Source organism: Leuresthes tenuis, unplaced genomic scaffold (genome assembly GCF_036924035.1).
Source record: "Leuresthes tenuis unplaced genomic scaffold, fLeuTen1.0.hap1 SCAF_16, whole genome shotgun sequence".
In the NCBI taxonomy this organism is placed as follows: domain Eukaryota; kingdom Metazoa; phylum Chordata; class Actinopteri; order Atheriniformes; family Atherinopsidae; genus Leuresthes; species Leuresthes tenuis.
In genome coordinates this window covers 22,182,175-22,207,525 of record NW_027325370.1, presented here as the reverse complement: position 1 = coordinate 22,207,525, position 25,351 = coordinate 22,182,175, and the positions used below count along the sequence as shown (strand labels likewise).

The 25,351-nt window shown below is 39.9% G+C and overlaps 1 protein-coding gene across 2 annotated transcripts in view; it reads left to right on the top strand.

Moving 5' to 3' along the window:
- Positions 1-1,027: 1,027 nt before the first annotated feature.
- The window catches only part of pacsin1a (protein kinase C and casein kinase substrate in neurons 1a), a 32,847-nt gene continuing 8,523 nt past the window's right edge, over positions 1,028-25,351 (top strand). The window contains exons 1-3 of one of the 2 annotated variants that reach the window (XM_072367665.1): positions 1,028-1,380; positions 8,602-8,672; positions 21,421-21,550. In XM_072367665.1, coding sequence (XP_072223766.1) covers positions 21,491-21,550 — 60 coding nt within the window. In that variant the 5' untranslated portion in view covers positions 1,028-1,380; positions 8,602-8,672; positions 21,421-21,490. Of the gene's footprint in view, positions 1,381-8,601; positions 8,673-17,559; positions 17,782-21,420; positions 21,551-25,351 lie in introns of those variants that run through there. The other variant, XM_072367666.1, reaches the window with a different exon arrangement.

Here is a 25,351-nt window from a genome sequence, read left to right as displayed (position 1 = left end):
TGTCAGCTGATTGCCACTAGATGTCACTAAGCACATGTGAGCTAAAAAGAAGGCATTGCCCAGGGTAAAAATATTCCAATGTCCATATACATTTCAGATATAGTTACCTCTGTTCAGTCAGTACGCTTCCATCCTTCTACCTCACAATACTCAAGTATACAGTATAATGGTTGAATTGACTGAGATTAGGTGTGCATTGAAGAGTCTATTCGTTTTATTTCAGAGTGTACCAAATCACATAAGCATGGAGGCTAGAGTGAAATAAACAGACCGTTCTGTTGGCAGTTGAAGTCAAAGTCAGAGCCCATCAGAGTGAGATGAAAAACCAGCATCCATTTATATCATCGTGAAGGTATTTGGTTCTTTGAAACTGACTCCAAACACTTCCTCTCTTCACTGTCGGCAGGGCACTTTGTGCTGAAAAAGAAATTAATTGAAAGATAAACAATTTTTACAGCTATACTAAAGATGTGTTATTGTTATTTTTGTACAGTGGAGACTGGTAGATAACTACCTCTGTGGCTCTCTTGTCCATAATGGGCTGAGGGGGCAGATGGTTTGTCCATTCATTCAAAGTGCATTCAAAATAAAATGGTAGTGCAGGCAGACTGCAGTGTGAAAGTGTACTCATTAGCAGTCAAAGTGTTGACTCTGTTCGTTGCTGTAATATTGCTGCTTTGTTGTAATTTTAGCCATTAAGTAAACGACTCAGTGCAAAACGTGTAACTATGAAAATCAGCAGGTGAGCAGATGTCTCCTATGCTCTTGAAACAGAGGATGAGTCAGTTGGCCTGTTAAGCAGCCAATGAACAAAAACACTCCATCCATCCCCTCCCTTGTGGTGTAGCGCGTTGTGGGCGTGGTTTACAAGAACAGGAGGGGGCTCCTCCTCTTGACGCACGCTTCTCATTGGTTTGACAGTGCATGTCACATTCGGGGGCTCTCCCCATCTTTTAAACACCAATATTATTTTGAAAAATGGTACATTATGTAATTGAAAAAAGCATTTCCCTTTTATTCGCATGTAAAAGAAAAATGTAAATCATGATGGCACAGTAATGTTGGCACACCTGACAAAGCTCCCCACATGCACCCGCAGTCAGCGTCAGGACGGGGATTTAAAAAGTCGCGTTACCAAGTTGCATTATCTCATTCGTTTCCCTGCAGCTTGTTTCGGTCGTCCAGAGTAAAAGCTGGGCCATCCCCCCAACGCGCGCCTGTGCTGTGGAGCTCCCCCTTGCTGCGCGCATCGTGATCTCGTGGATGCAGTCTCGCAGAGAACGCAGGGTCACCTTCTGTCACTGCAAGGGAAAATACTGAATAATTTGCAGCAGAGACTATTGGTAGTAGTGCATCAGAGCAGCAGCAGCAGAATCTCTGGTAAGTTGGGCTGTGTGTGTGTTTGTGCTCTGTGTTGACGCCACATTGCTGCACTGCGAAGGGAAGATGAGCATCCTTTGGCAAAGGGCGACGCAGGGATAAAGAAATCTCGCACCATTTACAATCAATGTCTTATCCCACACGTCCTTTGCTGCAACACCTACTAGAAACAACAGACTCTCCTGCAACACTTTAGCGTTTGCTATTCGGAATTATGCATGCGTCATTTTACATGATGTACCGTTGTTTGCTTACGCCAAGGGTGAAGATGACTCTTGCATCATCTTGAATTACTACTGCAAGCGAAACTACATTATTGATTTCGTCCAGTTTGGTTTTAGCCTACCTAATATCCTTGTTTCCATTCAGACATTAGGGTGATGCAGGGTTTTTTTTTCAAGCTGCAGCTCTTTCTGTTAACGTTCAGATTGTCAGAATGTGTACATTTTATGTCAGTGTAGAAATAGTCTTCTGTTCTTTGCGTAACGATAATTCTGAAATTGCCAACATGATATTAAATATTGTTGACATGTTAGATATGTAGTCGATGGAGATGGCTGAAAAGGGATTGCCATTTTATGTTCCTGTCCATGCGCCAAAGGGGTAAACAAGACTGAACATGAACTAGGTCGATCAAAGAAGGCGTAATCATCACTGTTTGGATTTTGGGATAGGTTTTATTTGCAAAGTACATGGCTTAATGGACAGAAATCACCATATTGTATATTTGAGGATTTCTTGGTGAAATGGACGCGAATGAGCGCTGCGTTCTCACGTTATGTAATTGGTTGTCACAGCACAGCGAGAAGCCATCTCTAGCGTCATTGTTTTTCTCTGACAAACCAACAGCACCACAGAGGAGGAGCGTCCCGCTTTCTACATGGGATTAGGTGCATGTGGTCTTTTAATCATTCATCAAATCTGCTCCCTTGCTGAAGTGCATCTAGGCTTACAGCTGACTAAAGTGTCTCATAGCCACGTTCATGTGTTTGGCAGCAGTCATGCCATCTTAGACTATGATGATGTGTTTCAGGGGCTGGTTTAATGGCAGCTGCATGGGGCGTTACATCCCCAAACCCTGCAGCTGCTGTCATCTCCCAAAACATTCAGCCCTGCCTTTAAACCGCACAGCTACTCCGTGCATGAGAATGCGCGTGTGATTTGAGAGCCATTATGTGTTTTCATCAAACCCTCTTGCTAGGAGATTTGTAAAGATGGAGCAGCAGATGTCAGACAGGTTGTCCACCTCGTAGTTTAGAGCTGTCCGTGGTGCTGAATTCACAGTTTGCTGGAGTTCATGTCAGTCAGCAACCAAGGAGCCTCCAAGAGAGCTGACATAAGGCTGCAGAGAGGAGAGAATAATACAGTTGAGAGAGGGGGGGGGGGGTAGTAGTAGTTGTTTTTCAAGAGCATACTGTTCACACTTTTAAGTGGAGACAGTCAAAAGTATCTAATCTATATATCTGAAAAGGAAGCACCATTTTGTGTAACATGTTCTGTCCTTTAATTATGTTGTGGTCCACAGGTTCAGCACCTTCTCGGGTCGACATGAATGTGTCATTTATATCAAACATCAAAAGCTGTCAGTACCAAAATGCATTCAGATTTCTCATCAGATAATCACTGTACTGAACCACATTTTGCTCACTTTTGATTATTTATTTGCAGAGTTCAACATTGTAGGGAATTACATCTCTTGTTTCCTGCAGTGTTTAGACCTGTCTGCAGTACTGTTCATTTTACATTTTCATGCTTGGCTTGTCTTGTTTTTTTTTGCGGCAGGGCGACAGCCTTCGGCACCGAAAGTATCTCGCCTGGATTTGATTATGATTTGTGCTCATGCAACCACCGGCTCTATCTGTGGTTATCTTTAACCTCTGATAGAATAGTTGTTACGTGAGCATCATCTACTATTGAGACTGCTGTTGATAGCAAGCTTAACTCAGGAAGTGAAAACGTAATCGTTTTAAGAAGTGACGCTAAATGGTTTTTGGATGTTTTTTTTCTATCCAATTCCTTGTCCATTTGGTTTCTTTTCAGCCTTGACTGTGATAAGTGACAGAGGATTAACATGAGCATGGGATTAATGAAAAGCATCACAGTTAAAGAGATTGTCATTTGATCTTTGGTTTAATGTCAAATATCTTAAATAGGGTTGCTTTGTGAAATGGAAGGTGCTTTGATTTGACCATTCCACAACATTCATTTGTTTTCAGATAAGATTTTCTTTGCAGAAGCAAAAGCATTTTAGATGTAAACTTACATCCAAATAGTCCAAAATAAATCTGAGTTATATCTGATTCTGTCTCTTTTAATATAGAGACAGGAATGTGGTGTTTGCTCATACTTGTGACCTCTTGTGTCGATGTTAGTCTTCAGTATTTGTGGAGCATCATGTGTCAGGCACAGAGGACAGAGTGTGAAATGGTGGGAAAGTTTTTTTTGAGCCTTCTGCAATGTGTTTGCTGGTGAAAGGGTTAAGGCTGATGTTTCCCTGTTGGAGGAGGAGATAGTGCTGTCTGACAAGGTGTGAGAAAAGAGGCGAAGTAAGAAAGGCAAGTCTGAAGGGCTGTCTGAGTATTTAATTTCTTTCAGAACAGAAGAGAACACACACGGGGATGACTCCATCCTTGGTGGAAGATTGATGGCATTACAGATTATCAAAGGCATCTACGGACACCTTTCGCACCACAGAGGGATTTTTTTTTTTTCTGAATTGATGATGATGATTTTAAGATAAAATCCAGAAATATGAACATAACTGAGATGCTATTACTACTCTAATAATTTTTATGAAATATTAATGGACAGCTCTTTACCCCAGGGTGATCCGGATATATCAGTAGAAAGTGCTTCGTTACACATTTATTACATCATTATGTTTCTTTTAGTCAAACATTATGAAGTGGTCAGGCAATGTAACCACAACATGTCAGCGTTTGTCTTCTCTGAAACATCACGGTGTCAATGTGGCTTAGCCAGAGGCAGAGCACAAACTCAGCATGTCTCATGAACCTTTTGTTCATGAGACATTAACCTTTTTGTTCAACCTTTTTTGAAACTCAGGGTTTGAATAATAAGAATGTTCTTCACTTCGGGTGGAAGTGGTTAACCATCAGCATCAATGGGCTTGTTGATATGTGTTGATATATCCAAAAAGGCTTTTGGATGAGGCTTTTCACTGTGATATGGTGCACTGTACTGTGTATATGTGGTACTGGTTGCAAATTATTTCAACCAATGTTTTGGTCTTCAAAATCTCAGAAAACTGTTCAATATTCCTAGGATGCTGGTTTGTTTTAAAAAGAAGAATTTAAAATAGAACAGGTTGCAATGATTTGGAAATCATTCACAATTGAAATAGAATCAAATTTTGGAACTGAGATATTCTTATTTTTGCTCAATTTTTGTTCATTTTGAATTTAAGGCAGACGGCATTTTTCATGTCTCAAAAAGTGTTGCACACTCAGGATCAGGTGTATTAGATATTTCATATTAAGTTGCAATTAGGTGTCAATGTGCATGGGTGTATTTGGTGATGGCCTTGGTGTGCTCAGACATGGCGGGCTTGGCTTGCTCATCGGGCATCAAGAGGTGCACGCTGGTCAGCATTTTCCTGAAAGTGATGGTGGAGTGTTTGTCGTGACAAGCAAGTAGCGACGCTCTGAACAATTTCATGTAAGATGCAGGCAAATAAGGCATATGTGGATTGCCATTACCAAGTGTTGGTAATTGTGTAAATCTCTACCAACTATGAGTTAGAAGTCCCAAAGTCAGTGGAAGATACCTCCAAAGTTGGTTGAGAAAGATCCTGTTGGACTTCCAGATCCAGACTGATAAACTCGTGTTGACTAACCAATCAGACATTGTGGTGGTCGACAAACTACAGAAGAAGGGAGTAGTGTTTGATGTAGCAATCCCAAGTGACAGTATTGTCAAGAAGGAGCAATGGAAGCTATCTAATTCCACTGATTTGCACCTCACTATGATTCTTGATGCACTCATTTTTTTTACTATTATTTAACAGGGTCACTGTCTTGCATCACCTCATCTCTGCAATCATTTGGAAGTGCGGAGACCAACTGCTACAGCTTGAAAATCAAATTGTTTGTTCATTCTTTCTTGATGTAGAATTACTGCTGCTCATTGCCTCCTCTGTCTGTTTCCTTAAGTCACGTTAGTAACTGGACCGATATACTGTGGAACCATTTTGTTGCGTGTAGGATGCGGTTTGGCATTGTGTTGGATCATGTGAACATGAAGTTTCTCAGATTCTTGTAATGATACTATGTACAGTGTAGTAGTACTTGAAATGTTTTCATGCTGGAAAACGTTATTCATAAAATGTTCTGCTTGCCCACACAGTTTTTCACTCTGTGTAGGGAATCCCTCCCGGTACGTACCTCTGAAAGAGTCAGATGCTCTTTTCTATAGCCAGAGTATTTTTAAGTAAGAGTAAGTCTACTTTGTGATTTGTTTTCTTTTGCACCATTCTGTTTTTTATTCAACTTTGACACAAATTGGACAATAATTAATTATTATGTGATATCTTTTTTAAAAAAGAAAAAAAAACAAGCATTTGTTTCTAAAAAGCTAAATTTGTGGAAAATCAATTTGTAAGCGACTCCAAAGCAGCATTTATCAGTCATAAATGTTGCAAAAAAAAAGTAAATTTCCCCAGTGTCTAAGGTGATTCGCTTCATTTCAATTTGATTTATATAGCGCCAAATTACAATAAATGTCATCTCAAGGCACTTCAAAGATATAATCTAATTCAAGCCAATTAGAACCCAATTCACTGTATTACAATCATTATCCAATCGAATACAATTAATTAAATTCCAAATTAGTCCAATTCACATAAAGCAGATTCTGAAAAAGGCATGGAAACAGAAATTTCTCTTCGATCCAATCTCCTGTCCTAAGTGTGCACGAGGCGACTGTGATAAGAAAGAAAACAGGAAGAAACCTCTGGCAGATCAAGACTCAGGAAGAGTGGCCATCCACCTCGACTAGCTGGGGTTTGAGAGGACAGGAAAGAGGGGACAACAAAGACCATCACACCAGATCAGGGATAGTCAAAACAAGTTAATGAAAACGATAATGTGATATGTACACGGAGAGTAAAGAGAGCAGAGTGAGGAAAGGTGCATCATGAGTTGTCCCCCAGCAATTAGACCTATAGCAGCATAACTATGGGCTGTTTCAGGGTCACCTGAGCCACCCCTAACTATAAGCCATGCCAAAAAGGAAAGTTTTAAGCCTAATCTTATATGGGCCTGATAATTGAAAGCTCTGCCTCCCATGTTGCTTTTAGAAACTCAAGCAGATCTGCAGTCTGAGAGCAAAGTGCTCTGTTTGGAAATTTTTTTGTACTATGAGATATGATGGCGCTTGGTCATTAAGAGCTTTATATGTAAGGAGAGGAATTTTAAATATGATCTCTCCTGCTAGTTCTAATCAGAACTCTGGCTGCAGCATTTTGGATCAGCTGGATCTCAAATTTGAGGTCTTAAAATTTCTTGTTTTGATTGACCAACCGACTAAAATCCCAATATCTCCAAACATTGGTCTTACAAGACAAACAAAACAAGGAAATATTCAAGTTCAAGATCCTGGAATCAGAATCTTCACAACAATTTAGCTTCAGAAAATAAATCAACCAACACCTATGAACACTCGTGGATGGAAAAACACCAGCACCTGACTGTGACTCAGCATTCTTATATAAAAGTGGGCAGGAATCAGTTGAATGCGACCGTCGTACAGCATCAGATGTGTCTGATGCATCTATTGTCGCTCCTTTCAGTGTGTTGATTCTTCACCCTGGTTTTACCTGAAATCACTTTACCCTTTACAGCCTGCATAACATGCTCACAGGATGGAGGGGCTCATTGCTAGCACAATTCGGGTGCAGAAGGAAAGATTTGATGATAACACTATCTAAAGGACTGCTGAAAAAACCAGAGACTACACCGCTGAAGAGAGATTAATGTCTTCCTCCCTGGAGCTAGCTGTGGTGGGTCTGGCTGTGAGGTTTCACTGACGAAGCTGCGTTGTACCATCATGAGTAGAATGGATGATAGGGTTTTTTTGTGCTTCATTTCTGTGGCAATGAATCAGTTACAATGACATCAGTGTCACTGACTCAGTGTTATGATGCTGCTATGTACAGTTGTGGGTTTGAAGCATGGAAAACATGCGTTTGAAACTTTCCTTTTCGACATTGTGAGATTTTTCAAATCTATTGTAGACTGGTGATGAAGATGATAAGACCCATAGTGTTTTAGAAGTGTCTCCTATCCATAGACCCCAGTTATTCAGTTTTGCCTTGCAGTTGTGGAGCTGCTACTAATCAGTAGATAATTTTTCTCAGGGTGAAGTTTTTTAAAAAAGATAGGTAAATCTAATTCTTCACAGCTTATTTATTTGGTAATTTACTTGTTTTTCTTTCTCTTTATACAAACACTCAGTATGCACATAAGGTATTTGAGAAGATGAGGCTCTGCTTTTTCATTGCTGATCAAGAGGCCACCGCAAAACCTCTGGCGGAATTCATTTTATATGTCCACGAACGATTAATCAGTTCATGCTGTTACATGCATTTAACAATCAGACTTAATGGTCCATTTTTAAAGTTTCCACCTCCTTTCGGACACGGAGTCATTTCAATGAACTTTTACCCCCTCATCACACAGCTCACGCTCCACTTCAGTCACCTTCTTCTTCTTCACAGTTCACGGAGTTGTGCCATGGCTCTGCCTCTGAGAAGCGAGTGTTTGGTTTGTTGTCAGGGTCAGAGAAGGTCAAAAGAAGAAGAAAAGACAGATTTCGAGTGTGTTTGGGGGTGCAAAGTTCAGTGATGAGTGATGTCTTGTATCTTGTATATAGTGCTGTCTGCTGCTACATAATATATTTTAGAAAAAAGTGTGTTGGAGTGCAATTAAAAGTAAAGCAATGAAGCTGATATAGCTGATATGATTTAGTGTTCCACCTCCCTCTATGAGAGATGACTAATCTCCCCTTGGCTACAGTAGTTCAAAATGAAATTCAGCTAATCTCTTTATATCTTTGCCTGAGTGAAGATAAAGGTAAGTGTTTTGACACGTGCGCTCGTTTGGAGTTTTATTTTCATCAGGAGCAATTAGCTGCACTATTGCTTTCCGGTCCTTGATGTTGAAGGGGTTTGACCCCAAACGTCTCGTGCTTTTATCTCCACAGGTGACCTCCTGCAGGGGACCAACAGTTCTCTCTAAGCTTTATGGAAACCTGACCTCCCATTGGTGGAGAAGGTAAGTTGTTCCTTTTTGATCCATCTGTTCCATCAAATCCCTGTTTGGTCGGATACTTATAAGAACAACAAACAGTGTGAATTTAGACCTGCACATTTTTCAGAATGATTCTGTTAAACGCACCACTTGCACTAATTAAAAGCTCTTCTTCTGTGGTGTTAATATTTGATGAGGGTTTCTCGGTCGGTCAATGAGCCAACTGGAGGACAGGTGATAGTTTCTTACCTGAGGCTGTTGTATTGGATTTTTCTTTAAGTTGTTTACACTGTCCATGTGAGTGTGCTACATGATTAACATCACTTTACATAACATCATAGAGCAGTTATCCTTTCAGCTTCCAAGCTACTCCAGCAGAAATCCATTGATCTGCAGTTTTTATGACTCTGACTCTTAAAAGTTTCATTTTCTTTTATTGTCATCATAAGAGACCACCCAGATTAGTGTAGCTGTCACTGTTTCACAGGGAAGACTCATAACTCAGGGATAGTTATTGATTTTTTTTCCTTGCTAGATATATCTATTTTGTAGGCTTTATGACACATTTTCACTGCAGCAGGGGAGTTTTTATACAGATGTTTGTTGAATGCAGCCCATTGTTTAATTTGATAAGGAGACTCATTGGAGCAGGATGGCTCAGTTCAGAAAGATTTCCCAAGGGGATCCTTTGCACTTCGGATTGGGAAAGGGAAGCTTTTATTAGTAAACAAAGTGTGTCAGAGACAGGGTTATAAAACAAGGTAATTCCACTATTGTCTATATTTTCCAGAAATTGTTTTTTTCTCTTAGAAATTAAGATTTCTGTGGACGTTATTTCTAGAAAGACTTTTACCTACTACAGTTTTACTCATCTGTTCATTTTCATAATCCATCCATTTTCTATACCGACAGTCCGTTAATCGGGTAGCGGGTGGGCTGGAGCCTATCCCAGCAGTCATCGGGCGAAAGGCGGGGTACACCCTGGACAGGTCGCCAGTCCATCACAGGGCCACATAGAGACAAACAAGACAAACAACCATGCACGCTCACACTCACTCCTACAGACAATTTGGAGTCACCAATTAACCTGACATGCATGTTTTTGGATGGTGGGAGGAAGCCGGAGTACCCGGAGAGAACCCACGCATACACGGGGAGAACATGCAAACTCCACACAGAAAGGCCCCAGGCAGGGATCGAACCTGGAACCCTCTTGCTGTGAGGTGACGGTGCTAACCACCACACCACCTCCATATCAGGACTCTATTGTCCTTGAGCTTTTCTGATTGACACACTCTTTCGTCATCACACAGCAAAGCTGTGTTAGATTTCTTTTGTTTCTGACTTGCTTGCTTCAAGAGACTTCCAAAAAAGAAAGAAAGAAAGAAAAAAATCTTTGAGATGTCAACTGTTCCTGCCCTCCTTTTCCTGCCATGGTACAAGTCCTTTTGCACTCTAGTAGCAATAAAGCCTTTGTGTTTCTCCTAATTCAGGGAGAAAAGATGTATCTGCTCAAAGATTTACCAAGTAAAGTTAGTACACTGCACCTGGGATCTTGGTTTCAAAAATATAGGAAAAAGTAAAAAGCTACAAATGGCTTAGTTTCTTATTTAGCTGTGAACTACCTCTTCCTGGAAGAGATTATCTGTTCACACCTTTCGGTTGGTTATCAATTCCTTACATGAAATGTACTTGTTTTTATTTCCTTCTTATTTAGCAACCCTTAGAGATATGGTGATATCATCTCTGGTGTGACTGGTCATTATATGACTCGATCACGACCCCACTGGGCTCCCTCGGACTTAGATAAGGTCATATTCTGGGCCTGATCGGAGTAGTTGTGATTTGACGTGAAAACAACCCAATCGGGCTCTCTCGGACAGGTCCGGGTCCATCCGTGTTTGCTGGGTTAGTATTAGTTTGGCTCGTGATTGGGTATAAATATCCATCACTGTGCTAGCCAATTTGGCAAAAACGGTTGTCAAGACTTCTTCTCATAAACATAACATCTCATAAAATATCTCTGAAGACATTGGTAGTACTTTGACTTAAAAAGACCCCATATTTATTTTTAAAATCAGTTCATATTTTTAAACCAATGTTTTGATGTGACCACTGAGGGTACATTATTTATTTTGTTCCCCGTTACTCACATGCAACAGGGAACATAGTTTTGTCCCAAACTGTGCAATTCTCAGTCCTCAAGAGAGTTAACAAACCCTTTGAAAACTCTTTAATGTGGCCGGTTTAATTGTTTTCAGTCACTGCACAACTGTGTGACTGTGGATGGGATCAGAGTAGCAGAGCGGTACAACAACATCCAGAATTTCTACAAAGAGCAGCAGCTCCAGGTTGGTTATGAAATAAAGTTGTTCTGCAACGTATCCCTAAATAGCGGAGTTGTTGTTTTTCTAACTTCAGTGAGTACTGTATGTGACCTTATAAGCTGAATTTTGATGGAGGCTGCATGTCATCATCAGGTTACCTTTCAAATCATCTGTATTTCATGAGAATCTCCAGTGAATCGTCACTGCCAAACTCCAAAACTATCTGCCTGTCAAAAAGATAGAGGCTTGGACTAATAAGAGGCCTAAAACAACAGCTATAGGCGCAGACTGGCTGTACTGGTTGCGCTAGCTCAATCTGACTGGTTGAGGCTTGTAGATAGATAGAGGGTTATAGATAAATGCTTCATTCAGTCACCTGCCAAGTATTTTTTGAAAGCTCCTACCCTTTTTCAAATTGTTTTTATGGAGAAATCCACAGATGGGTCTTAAATAAGTAATAAACATTGGGGTAACATACTAATTTGCTCTGTACTTCATAGCTGTGTCTGCAATGGCAATCATGACATTTTAATCGGTGTCTGTTTTGCAGTGTTTTTCCTAATTGTTAGAATACAACATCTCAACCAGCCAAATGAGGTTTGTTAGAACAATAAAAATCTGCTTAGTTTCAGGTCATTAGCATTGCTGGTGAGAGGATGTTAGCATGCTCACATTATCGCTTAGCTTAGTCACAGATTTCCAATTCACTCCTCTCTTTTGTTTCATGTTTAAGAAAATAAAGATTTTATTCTGGTATTTATGTGGGAAGATGTTTGTTTCACAAGTGGTAGTGAAATGGCAGAAGGCTACTGTTAAAGTACCTGTTTATTTTTGTCGAGGTTGTTATGAGTATCCTGAGAAACAGCGGAAATTCTTCTTTTTTTATGTTAATCTGCAGCATTCTCATCCTCTTAAGTCACTTACATACACACGAGTGCAAAATTATCTTTTTAAGTGAGTCAATCAGTATTCAGAGCAGAATCTGGCAGCTACATGATAAAAAGACAGAAAGCTGGTGTTTGAAGGGCAACATTCCCGTATTTACTGTTGCTTTGCTCATTTCTCCAACCCCTCCTCTGCTCCCTATGTCAGCATGGACATCAAGAAAAACTGCCCTGGAACCATGGCACTCATCCTCTTTGCTCCATCTCGCAGCTGCTGCTGTTCATTCCTCCATTACCACCCATCACAATATGTCTGCCTCCCCCTCCTCTCCTCTTCTCTGCTCTGCTTCTCTTTTCCATCTCCCTTCACTCTCCCTTGATGTTTTTTCCCCCCTGTCTTTACCACACTGTCACCAAGAGGCTTGTGGCAAGAGGCTTGATGGTTACATAACCACTGCAGCAGCAGACGGGACGCTGCCTTAAATCACAACTCTGTTGCAAGTGTGCATTTATGGGAGAGCTTATATGAAATCCCTATTGTGATAATGTATTTTTCTGCTCAAAAGTTGTGTTTGAGGATAGATTCATTCAGGCCTTCATTCAATAGTCTCCATTCAGTTTCTGTCCGTATGTGTTTTGTCTCTTTGTCACACCATCTGTGCCTCTCACTATCTATTTTGTGCATTTGCATTCAGTTTTTCCACTCCAATGTTACTCCAATGTCAATATTACTCCAGACTGCAGTTGGGTTGTCTCTATAGTCTGTATTATTTCAAATGTGTAATTCAGATAAATTTCTCAATCAGTTGACTTAATTTAGTCAAAAACTGAAGCTATGCTAGAAGCTCATCAAGACTATGTTTCAACAGCAAAGTGGTGCTTTAAGCTATTACTTCAAGCTATACTTGCATACTTTTATAGAAATTGTACTGTATGACCATGATCGCATTGTTACATTTTCTAATCAGCGTTAAACACTGACACTGTAGCTCTGACAGAAAAGTTGGTAGTTTTGCTGGAATTTGGTTGACTTTTTGGTACCAAGTGATGAAGTCATAAAATTGCTGAAATCATAGAGAGAATAGTTATTTGAAACAAATTTTGAATAGATGCATCTAATAGTTTTTTAGACTGTTCCTTTAAAACAGCATCAACTCGCTGGTGGCACTCAAGGTAGCCAACAGATCAGTATTCATAAAGTTGTTTTTTTGGGCAGTATGCAGCATTCATAGCGCCCTGGGTTTGGAAAACCAGGCAAATACTCAGAACGTAGCCAGACCGTCAACTGTCTGTCAGACAGTTGCTTATTTTGTCGCTACTGAAGAACGTTTATGTTGCTCTGTGTCACTAGATGCCCGGTGGCCCTAGGAATGTATAATGCTGCTGACCAGCTGTGACTCTAAATCCTGCTGGTCTAATCTTAAAATGGAAACTATGATACAGTTAAAAAAAAAAGAAAAAAAAAAGAATGAAAAGCCTGGAAAAGCCCAAACATTTACTGTCTTTTAAATCTCAGAAAAGGTAATGCCCAGCAGTAAGATATCGAACAAGTCTAAAGCAACTTCTGGCAGAGGCAGCAATATGCCTTTGGCACCTACAATGCACGTCATAGGCTGGAGCAAGTCGGACATTCTTCAGTTGACAGAAAAAACTGACAAAGTACATTTTACATGTAATGTTCACTTGAGCCACTGAACAGATGTTAGCTTTACTACTCCATCAGAATTCCTCCCTGATTCTTACAACTAAGAGCGCTCTGACTGCTGCCTATAGCAGGTAGGATACTGACTACTCATAAGTACTTTACACTACCCTACTTCAAAACAACAGAAATATCCCTTTAATCCTAAACCAAATCTGTTTATTTGTATCAGTGTTGGCCAAAGTACTGAGCCTCTTAAGGAGCTAATATGGCGATAAACTAAAATACTCTCTGGATGCCTGAGATACTGGCATGCCACCATCACTGGGTCAAAACATTAATGTATTCAATGTTTGACTATTAGGAAATATTAGATGCCATTCTCAACGCCCTCAGCTATACACTGTGTTTAAATGTTATAATTTACTTGAGACTGTGAACATGAACAACGTGGTACCAGCTGAAGTGAAATAAACCAACGTATTACCATTTAGCTTTGAGCTATCTTTGAGTTAAATGCTAAGATTCTGAGTAATCCTGCCTTTGAATGAATAGTATTTACTTCAGTTGTGCTCTGACCTTTCATCACATAATGCCAATATCAGTTCAGTTTTCATGTCAGACACTTGGTAGTATCTATTGGAAAGCAAACACACAACCTTGCTTTTCTATCTTTGTGATGAATCATCATTGATATAATGAATTCTCCAGTCCCTTTCCTAATCTTTACTCTGAACCTAACCATAACCATATTCAAATATTAACCATAAAGCTAAGTTCTGACCCTCAAAAAAGTCTTCAAACATGTGGGGCTCATGTGTTGGGCCTTAAGTATTGTGGGCTCCTGGTTTTTGGACCCCAGGGACATTGAAAGACAAGACACACACACACAAATCTTTTTTGTTTTATTATTTTCCCTGTAACCTAATATTGCCCTTGTGAAAATGTGAGCATTTTAGTTCAAAGTACTTTGGAGCCAAAGTACACTGTGTGTAGCACAGAGATCATCCCTGACTGGAATGTTTAGAATTATTGCTATATGTGATCAGTGCCATTTGTTTCCAGGCCCCAGGATGGTGAAGAAGATCCCTTCTTTTTTAAAATAAAAGTGAAATATCGCACTGGAGCATGTACCTAAACTTTTTAGGTTCGATTTTGAACTGACATTTGACTGTCTATAGTTCAATATGACCTGGAGCTGAGGGTGGAGGAAGTGAAAAATCACCAGTGAGTAAATCATTGATGATCCTGGGATCCTTCTGTTGTTTTTGGAGATGAGCGATGACGTACCTTGCTGACTCACACTGTTACGCAGTATAGATATTGATTAAAAATGGCAAACACATTATGAAAATAATAATAATAATAATAATCCTCCCTGCACCAGCAGCAATGATGTTTTGTGCTGCAACACTGGAGGAATATGATCATATAGCTGAGTCATCCCGAGCTTGTTTGTTTGAAGTGATGACCCACAGTTACCCTTCACAGGCAAAGGCCAACATAGAAATGCTGCAATACAAAATTTAGAGCTGAAATCAGTGTGTGTAAGATGAGTAACTGCTCTATGGACGTGAAGACATATTATTTGTAATATATCTGATTAGATTGCTGATTAGAAGTGACACCCTGTTTAGAAGAATCAGGTCTTCCTTGATTAGAGTGGGATTGTTTAGCTATGGGTAGAGCACAGGGTCCCACCCTCATCACTTTGTGTGATATCACAATTGATCGTTTGCTATGAAAGTAGCTCTTCATGCATGTCCCCCTGAAGATTGTAAAAACGTTAATTATGTGTCAACTAATCACCCCCAGCAGATCAAAGTTTTCAGTTATCCAGTTTTAGTTTTAGTACCTACAAAGCTCACAGCATTTATTTCATCCAGGTTGCCATCTCAGTCTGGTTCAATGAGGCAAATAGTCAGAAGACTAAAGTTGAATTTGTTATGGTCAAATGATAGTTGCCAGATTTAGCTATATATTGTATATATTTCAGCCAGTTTGAGCTGAACATTACCAAATTCAGCCGCATTTGGCCCAGCTTGTGTACATTGGCTAGTTCTCGGACACCGTTTATACCATATCCAGACTGAATTATTTCCTCTGACCAATTGGATGAGGGTCTTCATTGGGCCAGATCATTTTGGCTACCCATGAATGCTCAGATTTATTTGAAATATGTCTGATTTCTTAGAAATCTTTTGTTTGGCAGACAGTGGAAATGGTCAGCATTCGACCTACTAAACATTATTATGTCAGCAGTTTCAGTGCGAGCATGATAGCTCAAAGCGCTGCTGTGCCTAAGCTCTGTCTCACAGAGATGCTGGACTGGCTTTATTGTGACTTGTTTATGTCATCTAAAGAAGAAGTATTTCCAGACATTAGAAAAAGACTTGCTTAGCCAATTTCTCCTCCATTCGATGCTGGTTTTCTTCTCTGTCAGATAGTGCTTGATAATAAAATTCTGTTTGAAAATAGCAGTTTGAGTCATTTCAGTCTGATGGCTTTAAGTAAGCAATGAGACGGAGGAGAAAAGAGATACCATTAGGGCTGCATTGTTCCCCTAAATCATGTCCCAGCCTCCCCGTCAGCATCCACATGTCACTTCACATTTTTTCAGTTATTCCGTGCCCTAACAACATAGCCTTCACATCAATCTACGGTCAGCTGAGAAATACAACACACAAACATCCTCTCAGTTGCCCTCTATAGCTGTGCATCTTATTCATCCAGCTCTGGTTACTGCACTTCTCTTGAAAGAAGGAGTCATTCCCCCTTGTGCTCTGACCTGCTCTATATGTCTCTCTTTTGGTTCAGTGGGCTCTTGCACTCTTCTTCTCTCCCTCATGAGCACGTTGGTGGATGCACATGATCGAAGGCCTCTCAGCAGTTGACTGCGAGACACACAGCTGACATACCATCTTCAAACCAGGCTTCTTGTTCTTGTGCAAAACACTAGTCACATGACCAGCTTTATGACGACTTCGGCTCTTACGACGTGTGTGAAGTCTGCACAAGGCAGCTCTGTCTCCTGGCAACATCCACAGGCCTGCTTATTAGACGCTGCACTATAGGATGAATCACGTCTCTGTGCTGATGTGTTCAGCTGCCATTCTGGCCCAGTGGCTCTTTCTGTTCCACTCAGGAAGAGCCTGGCTGCCTGAGCAGCTCCACAATATCTCCTGAGCTATCTGTATCGTCTTCCCAGCTTTTGTTTCTCTTCTTCTCTACCATCATACTGCTCTCACCATCGCAATCTCCATCTCACCTCCTTTCCTGTTCTCCTCCTGTCACTTCTTCAGATCTCAAATGAAAGACCTTCCTCTGTCTCTCTCCTTGTGTGTCCTCTGTTACTCAGACAGTTTGAGGAGGGCATGCTGTGCTCATCAAAGACAATCAACAGACAACCAGTCATCATATTCCAACTGCATAAAACATCAGCTGGTGCATTTAATAGTTTCTTCTTCAAAGGATGTTAGCTTCGATATCAATTGCTTAACATTAAAACCATCACTAATAGTTTTAACTAACTTTGTCATTATAAACTCTTGTTGTCCAATCAGAATGGAAACGGTGAGCTTGGTAATGTGCTGGAGTAAAGTTAGTTCATCTCACTGAAATCTTCTTACTGTAACAAGCTTACTTGTTGTGATGTGGTTCCCATTCAGTGCTTAAAAAGGCTTGTCGACACTGGACCCTCCGACTGCAGACCATTTGTGTCGCCAGGATCAGGGGCTGCCTTTTATTCTTTTATAAGCATTTGTGGTGCATCAGTATTTTGCTGCTTTATCTTACTACAAGCTCAGTTACAAGTTTGTTGAGTTGTTTATGCCAGCAGAGCCTTTGAAATCTTTGCAAAAAGTAACTAGAAAGCACATAGAAAGCAAATTTTGACGCATATTCAAATCATATCAACATCACTTTCCTTTTCCCACCCCTTGTCTTTCTGTCCTTGTCGTCCTATCAGCTTCTTTGCTCTTCTACCCGGTGAGCTCCCTCCCCCTCTAAAGCTATTCAAATGACTCTCTGCAGGATTATCCCTCAGCCTCTGAGACATGCTGGTTTGGTCAGACTTACCGTCCACTCTGAGATCACTGTGGCCCCAGAGGTCTAAGCTGCAGAAATAAAGTTAGCAACAAGTCTCTTCCTTTATCTTCCAAACCGCCAAGGACATACTTGAAAAGCAAATTTTTACATCCTCAAGGAGTGTCTTTTTAAGGAGTTGTCTCATTTAAAATTTGTGGATTTTTTATGTATTTGCAGCGATGGAGCCAACCATGGTAAGTGTGTGTGCAGAACAATGGTTAGATTCTTGAAAGTGTGCAAATGTTAGGTTGGCAGTGCACCATTCTATCAGTTTTAGACATCTACACTGCCTCCGCAATCACAACAGCCTACTTACAGAATTAAGATTACTGAAGGGATTGCTTTGTCAGCAAGTGTTTTGGACATTGAGTGGGCTGTAAGTGGTTTCAAACAGTATGATGCATCCAAATGGATAATTGTTTCTAGCACAGAAGCTGCTATTTAAATCATTTATCTCTAAATGTTACTTTTAATCATATGTATGTCTTCTTCGTTGTTCTCCACACACTACTGGGAGTAAGGTTACAAAAACTTGTCGTTTTTACTATGACTCTGCCACTACTTAGTTTCTGAGGGGAATGGGAGTTGAGTTCACAGTCACTGAGGTGAATTGACCTCAATAACTGGAGTGTAAGCCCCTCTACCTCATGTGACACATATCACTCTTTCACAATGACCCAAACCTTTGTCAGTGATGTATTCCGTTCATGCTGTCTGTCCTGGCAATCTCAGGCTGATTACTTTGATGTCCACACTGTTCTTTAATATAAGGTTTGAGCCAATATGTTTGAGCCCTTTCTCTTACTATTTTTAAATAATCTCCCCTCTGAAGTTCTCACCCTTGCGGACCAATGATAAGCCATGCTGCAGGGTTATTTTCTGCATTCAGGCTTGAGCTCAAAAGGAAACATGTGGACAAACTCTCAAGGAATTATTTGTCTAATCCAAACATAAGCATGTGTTACATTGGTCAAAGTGTGTGAATTCTAGCTAAACAAAGCTTATTTTTGGATTCTGGCTTTATGTCAGAGCTTAAATGGCTTTGATGTTAATAGGTATTGTAGTCATAGAGGCCAAAGCTTATTGGGTGACTTGGCTGATGGACAGGTAGTTGGACCAGTGTTGGTTGCTAGGATTAAGAAATGCTACTTTAGGACTGCTTAACTTTGTAGCTATCTTGCCATAAGATACTGTAGTTGACTAATATAAACAGAGGTATTCAAAAAATACTACACCACCTGTTTATTTTACTTTAATTTTATTTAACTTTAAATGCAGTACAATATATATTAAGCCCTCAGGTTAATATCTAGAAAACATTAGTTTCATGTCTCCTACACTGAATTTCTCTGAGCATCAAATAAGTACATTGACGCCACTTCCATATCTGTACATCAAATATAGAGCTACCACCTGCAGCCAGTTAGACCAGAAATAGTGAGCTTTAAGAATGTAGTAAAGGTGGATTTGTCACCTCTAGTTGCTTAGCTGTTGCAAACTCGGTTCACTCTCCTATTTATGCTTACTCAAACATCCTTTACAGGCTGTTTCTGGCTAGGCTAATGGCTAATGGCATGATATTTTCTAAACTAGGCATAACAGCGACATCAAGTAGCAGTTACTCTCATGACTTAATGTTATATGTATATATAAAAACGTTATATAATGTTACATTTTATGATCGCGTGCATACACTAACTGAATACTCAGTTAGACACCAAGGAAACAACATAGAGAAAGTTACAAAAGTCGACCAAAAGCTAACACTAACAAAAAAGAGACTCTACAGAAGAAACTTACGTAGCTAATAAATGTTTCTGCTGAATGCCAGTGGAGGCAAACCTCATATATAACTTCTCACTAACAGTTTAATGTTTTAATCTGTGAATTTAAAGGTTCAAGCTAGATTTTAAGAAATTCAGTTATGATCTTGTTGTTTTTTGCACCATGCAATTTACTGCGTAGTTATAATTATGTCGACTACAAACGGAAATCTGTTATACGAAAGATTCTTGATCATTTATTCGACTTTGTTTGAGAATTTGCCAATGCAGAAAGTTTCTGGCGTTGGAGAGATGCAACTGGAGCCAAGTTTAGATCGGGCAGAGCGAGGGAAAATTATCAGAGCTGAGGAGCTCCTCAGAAAGTCAGAAAAATACTGGAACAGCACTGTCACAGAAAAGCACAAGTTTATTTCATTTTTGACAGTAAAACTGCAGTGAAGTTACAAAACACAGCTTTAGTGTGTTGCACAAAGGCAGAGCTATTAATACAAATAAGTGAATGAAAGCCACGGCTGCTGAAATACTCACAGACCGGTGAAAGGGCTGATTATTGTAACCAGTGGCTTTGATAAAACACGGCTTAGTGTCAGTCAGTGTTCTGCAGAAACATTTTCGCTGCAGCCATAACCAGTTCCAAAGGGTGTACAGGTTCCCCGAATAATATTTTGATCAGGCCCTGTGAAATTTAGGCATGTTCCACAACCTATCTATGAAAATACTTTACTGCCTTTGTGAGCTTACTGTTGTTTCAAGACTAATTCTTTTTTTACATGGGCAATTATGTTGATATTTGTGCACAGAGAAAGTGAGGTCAGCACACTTTCTAACAGCCTAATGAATCAAGCCATTTTTGTTTTTTGATTTTTTTCTTCAGGGATGAAGGATGTTGCAGGAATTCATTTGTGCTTGACTTCAAAAAAAAGGTTGAAGGATGAAGCATGAAGGGCTCTGGTAACATTTTTACTTGTGATGCAGCAGTCTGAAGACTGCTGACTCAGATTTTAATCTGAAATGGCTACGAGTCATCTTTCATCTTCACCTCTATGGTGCATGTCGAACCTTCACAGATTTTGGACTCTGCATACTAATAGCAATTTGCAAAACTCCTTATCATTTTAATTAAAAATATTAATAGCGTTAGAAGTAGTTTGCACTGTTGGAGCTTGTGCAGAATTTAGATAATAACTACAATCCTCCACTATCCATTGTAATTATAAAGACCAAGTAACCGTGTCTGCCACAAACTTTATTAACAAAGCCTTATTAATTTTACATACTATTCTATAAGTTTCATTCTTCTACTTCCTGTTGCAATGCAATGAAGAGCCCTGTGTCAAGGGAAAAGCATTAGTCAAGAGAGCAAAATGAATTTCCGTAACAACATAGTAGTGAACAGTGTCTTCTATTTTAACCTTGGTGGTGAGATATTGAATACGTGTCAAATAAATGAATATGAATCACCCTGAATGCTTGAGGAATTCCAGGAGGAACTGTGGACTTGAGCAAGTAATTGGTAAATAAAGCACACGATGAAAGGAAACAGAGAGGTGCATAAATAGATGACTTGATCTTTTTTCATTGTTTGTTTTCTTCTATTTCAAAGCTGTAATTACAGTCTGTTTGCACATAAAGGACCTTTCTGGGCAGATGAGTGCCGTGCAGTTTTATTTTGGGTGTGTGTGTTTGTTTGTTTTCATCCATCTCCCAGATGTAATATGTCTAAACAATAAGGGTTTACTGTGGAAAGATTTAGGGTCAGAGCTGTGCGAAGCTCCACTCGCTGTAGCGTCTTTTCTAGGACACGCCATCTAAGGTGCCCTTTAAGATTCTTCAGGGCACAGCTCTGTATGCTTGGTGGAGGACACTATTTTTGTCTCATTATTATAAAATTCTTAAATAGAACCACCCCCCACTGAAACTCTCCCCCTGGTTATCAGGGGGAACCGACACGCCACAGTTACACGGAGGCCTTCTCGCTGTGCTGCTTTCACTCTGTAACTGTGTGATGCTGCTGTCTCATGTTGTTGTTGCTCTCTTGGTCTCTTTCAGTGCATGAGGAACCCAGCTTTGCTGCAGAGGACAGGTTTAGTCTTTAGAGTGCTTTGCCACATCCAGGAAAATGTCTGGCTCCTACGATGAATGTGCAGGTGCTGACGACACCATGGACAGCTTCTGGGAGGTAAAGAGACGCCATCGTGTCTGCAACACAGCATTTCACTCTTCAACTGTTCTGTATTGATTTGGTTGCTGAAATCAAGCGCTCATCACTAAAACTGTGACACTGACATAGCCTTTATTCTCACAAGTTCTCAGGCGAAATGTGTACCATTACTCATCAGGAGACTCTGGTAGCTGCAGTACAGTGGGTCAGCTGTCAGGCTGTTTGGGCATTAAAGACTGCAGAGGAAAGTGGTTCATGGATAGCTTTACACTTTTAAGGAGGGTGTGATCCTTGTTATGATCTTGCTAAGAGTTAGAAGAGACCAAATAACACATTTTTTTTAATTAAACATCACTCTTGATTTTGTTTTCATAAATGTTCTATAGCGATGCTGCTTGGTGGATTTTGTTGCCATCAGATAACGCTGTTTTTTTTTCTCCAAATTTCCAATTTGTCTGCTAAGTTAGGCTACCAAATATTAGAGTGATGCAAGTCTTCCTATCTTACTCTAAGTCTGCATCATCTAAACCGTGTTTGTTCTGTCCTCCTTGTGGCTTCATATCACACCAGCAGTGTTTCCAAAGCAAATTAGTGTGAAACATTTAGTGACATATACATGCAGAAACACACTATGACATTCACCAATTATGACTTTATCAGACTAGAATTGGTGTTGATATGAATTTCTGTGTTTTCACTCACTTATAATGAGTAATTAATGTTCAAAGACTCCATGGTCAAATGTAGCTTGTGACTAGTTTACTAACCTTCCACTTCCAAAGCTCATGAAATAAAATTCCATGCGTTATCCTCTTTGATGCGATATCTATAGTATCATATGACACACTTATGTTATTCAAAGTCCTCTCGCATGTTTACGTGGACGCATTTGTAGAGGAGCAGACAGCTGCCTTTGAAACAAACTTCAAATGTAATCATCTCATTCACTGGATGTCATCACTGAATGGCTATTACTCCCATGAATATGGCCAGGAAACGATGCATAACCCTATGTAAGAAAGTTAAGAAAAATATATCAAAATGTGACATAAAGTAATTATGAATTCCTTCATGGTGGAAATTCCACTGTTTTTGTCATTCAGACTTTATATTTATGTAAATAGAAATGATCTTTTTGGAAAATAAGCTAAGTCCAAGACATCAATTGGGACAGTTACAGCACAGCCTCTATACAATGCAAAATAAAGTCCCATATTTTTATAACAGAATGTTTTATAATGTCATGTCCGTTTGAATTAGTGGTTAGACACAGTGTCAAAACAAAATGAATAGAGTTTTTATCTGAAAGAAAGCTCGAGGAGAGACCTGAAGGGCAAATATCTATTCAGATAATATGAACCTTCATTTGTTCTGTATGTAAAAGTATAAAGAGCCTGTATCTCTAATGGCCCCTAGAGTATGACCTCAAAAATAAGCAAATCAACGTTGTCCCCTCTTTATAACAGAGAAAACATATTTACAGCTTTTTTTAAAAGGACACATTTTATCCCTCTAGCTAATCGGATTTTCTGTAACTTGCCCTTGTGAACTTTTCCAATCCGTAAAATATCGACCCAGTCGCAAAAAAGGGGGGAAGAGAGGAAAAAAAACACATCAAAGTTACTTTTTGGCATTTGAACATTTGTCTTTGATGTGAAAGTGTGCAAAAAAAAATTGTTGCCTTTTAAAAAAAATCGTAAATTGCCTATATGTCCGAAAAAAATGATGATGTAAGAATTAATTTCCCGATATGAATTACAGGAAAATCCGGGTTCCATCTCCCACTGAAACAATTGGCAATGAATAGTGTGTATGTTTACCAGTATTACTCATGCTGTTGGGATTTTAACACAGGCACACTGTGAAGATCTGTGTATCGATAAACATATTTCAGCAGTCTTGCTTAAAGTTATGTTTAAGGTTAGCGTTAACTGCTGACAAGTCGTGCTTATGGGTGCAGTACATAAGGAGTAATTAATAATAAGCCTGTGTTATGTCCTCTGAAGTGACAGAGGCATGACTGTGTGTAAGTGTGTGTTTGCAATTGTGTGTGCGCGCACTTTAAACCCACCAAATTAGAGATAATGAATTCCCCCAGTACAGAGTCTTCTTTGTATCGTCGCTCTTAGCTACAGAGACTTAGACAAAGAGCCTCAGTCATCAGGCCTTCAGAGGAAGCCTCTCTCCACTTGCACCTGCACTTAGCAACACAACAAAGGTCAGCTCACGATGAATAAATACCACAGAAAAATAAATGTTATCTCAGGTTTTGTCATCAGAGAGGCTCCTGCTTTATCCAACAAGGATAGCAAACACAGCCATGCTTGGTTTTATAGTGCAGATACTGGAGCTCAGGTGTGTTTTCACGAGTAAAACCAGTCCACCTACGTGTTGTTGTTGGTGTGACTTGGCAATCTGTCACACAGGACAAAAGTCATATGGTCAAACACCTGTCTCACAGTCTCCCTGCAGCTTTCATCTCAAACAGTAACCCCACATGCAAGCTGATCTCCTGACTGATCAGTGCGGCGCTGCAGCCTGCAAACACGTCAGACAGGCTCTCCATGAGCTGTGTCTGTATGATGCTTTACGCGCTACACATCTCTACATGCACAAGGCCAATGGTATTTCTGTCTCTCCCTCGTCATCCATTCCTGAGAATCTGTCTGACTGCATTACACCACTCAAGAGGATTAAAGCAGCCACAGCGCGTGCACACACATGCACACACAGACCCATGTTATTGCATAACTACACATGCGCAGGCACGAGTAACCCCCCCCCCCTTCATCATGCACCATGAGCTCAGCCCCCTGCAGGCACCAAAGAGGAGGAGTCACACAGCCTGCCTTTAAGGCAGCCTCACTTAAGGTGGTAAGATGTTTAAAATAAAAAAAAAATGCAGTTCGTAAATATAACAGATGACAACTCTGAATACTGATGCAGTATGGTTGTCTGAGTGGGATATTGAAAAAATTATACTAATAATTTTGCATTGAGACGATAAATGGCTGGAGCTGGTTTCTGCTTAGGTTTCATATCTGAATGAAAAGATGTTGTGGCACAGGAGACTTTACACTGCATTTGATTTTTAGTCCAGGTTTGACAAAGAAGAGCGTGAAAAAAAAGAGAAAACTTTAATCAATCGGAAGATTAATGGGTGGAACCAATAATTAGATCAGAGATGAGATTCTACAACCCACCTCACACATCCCAGGGGTTTTCCCATGGTAAATATAGTTGAGCATTAAATTTGTTGCAGTTTTTCTCCTATTGAGCAAAATCACGAAGAAGGACAACTGCAAAATGGCAACAATGTGAATAAGAGTAAAAGTGCAACTAAGCAGGCTCATATTTGTATCATAAATAAGTGTTATGGAAAGGTTAAGTTATGGAACACTCGCTGAGACTGATCTTCTTTACTTTTCACTTCTTCTAGTCTTCTATATTTTTTTTCATCCCTTTCTCTGCCTCATGGTCTCTGGTATAAAGAAACTGCCAGCATTAAGAGATTTATTTTCAGGTGATTTTCAGCTATTTTGATAGGGCATTTGGATTTTCTTATTTGAGTTGGAGTATACAGCAGATGAGTCTTAATAGAGGAGAGTTAATAAAATAACCTTGAAACATTTTTCTTGTGGAAAACGTTCTTTTGTTTCAAATGTGGCATCATACAGGCAAGTCCCAGCAAGTCTCTGCTGCTTTTTAGATAGAGTAGCCAGGCCATTGTGTTTACCAGTGAGAAATATGTCATTGTTCCATAGCCCAGGACCAGACCATCTTCAGGGGCGGTCAGATTTGTTTGTCGGCTCACTTTCA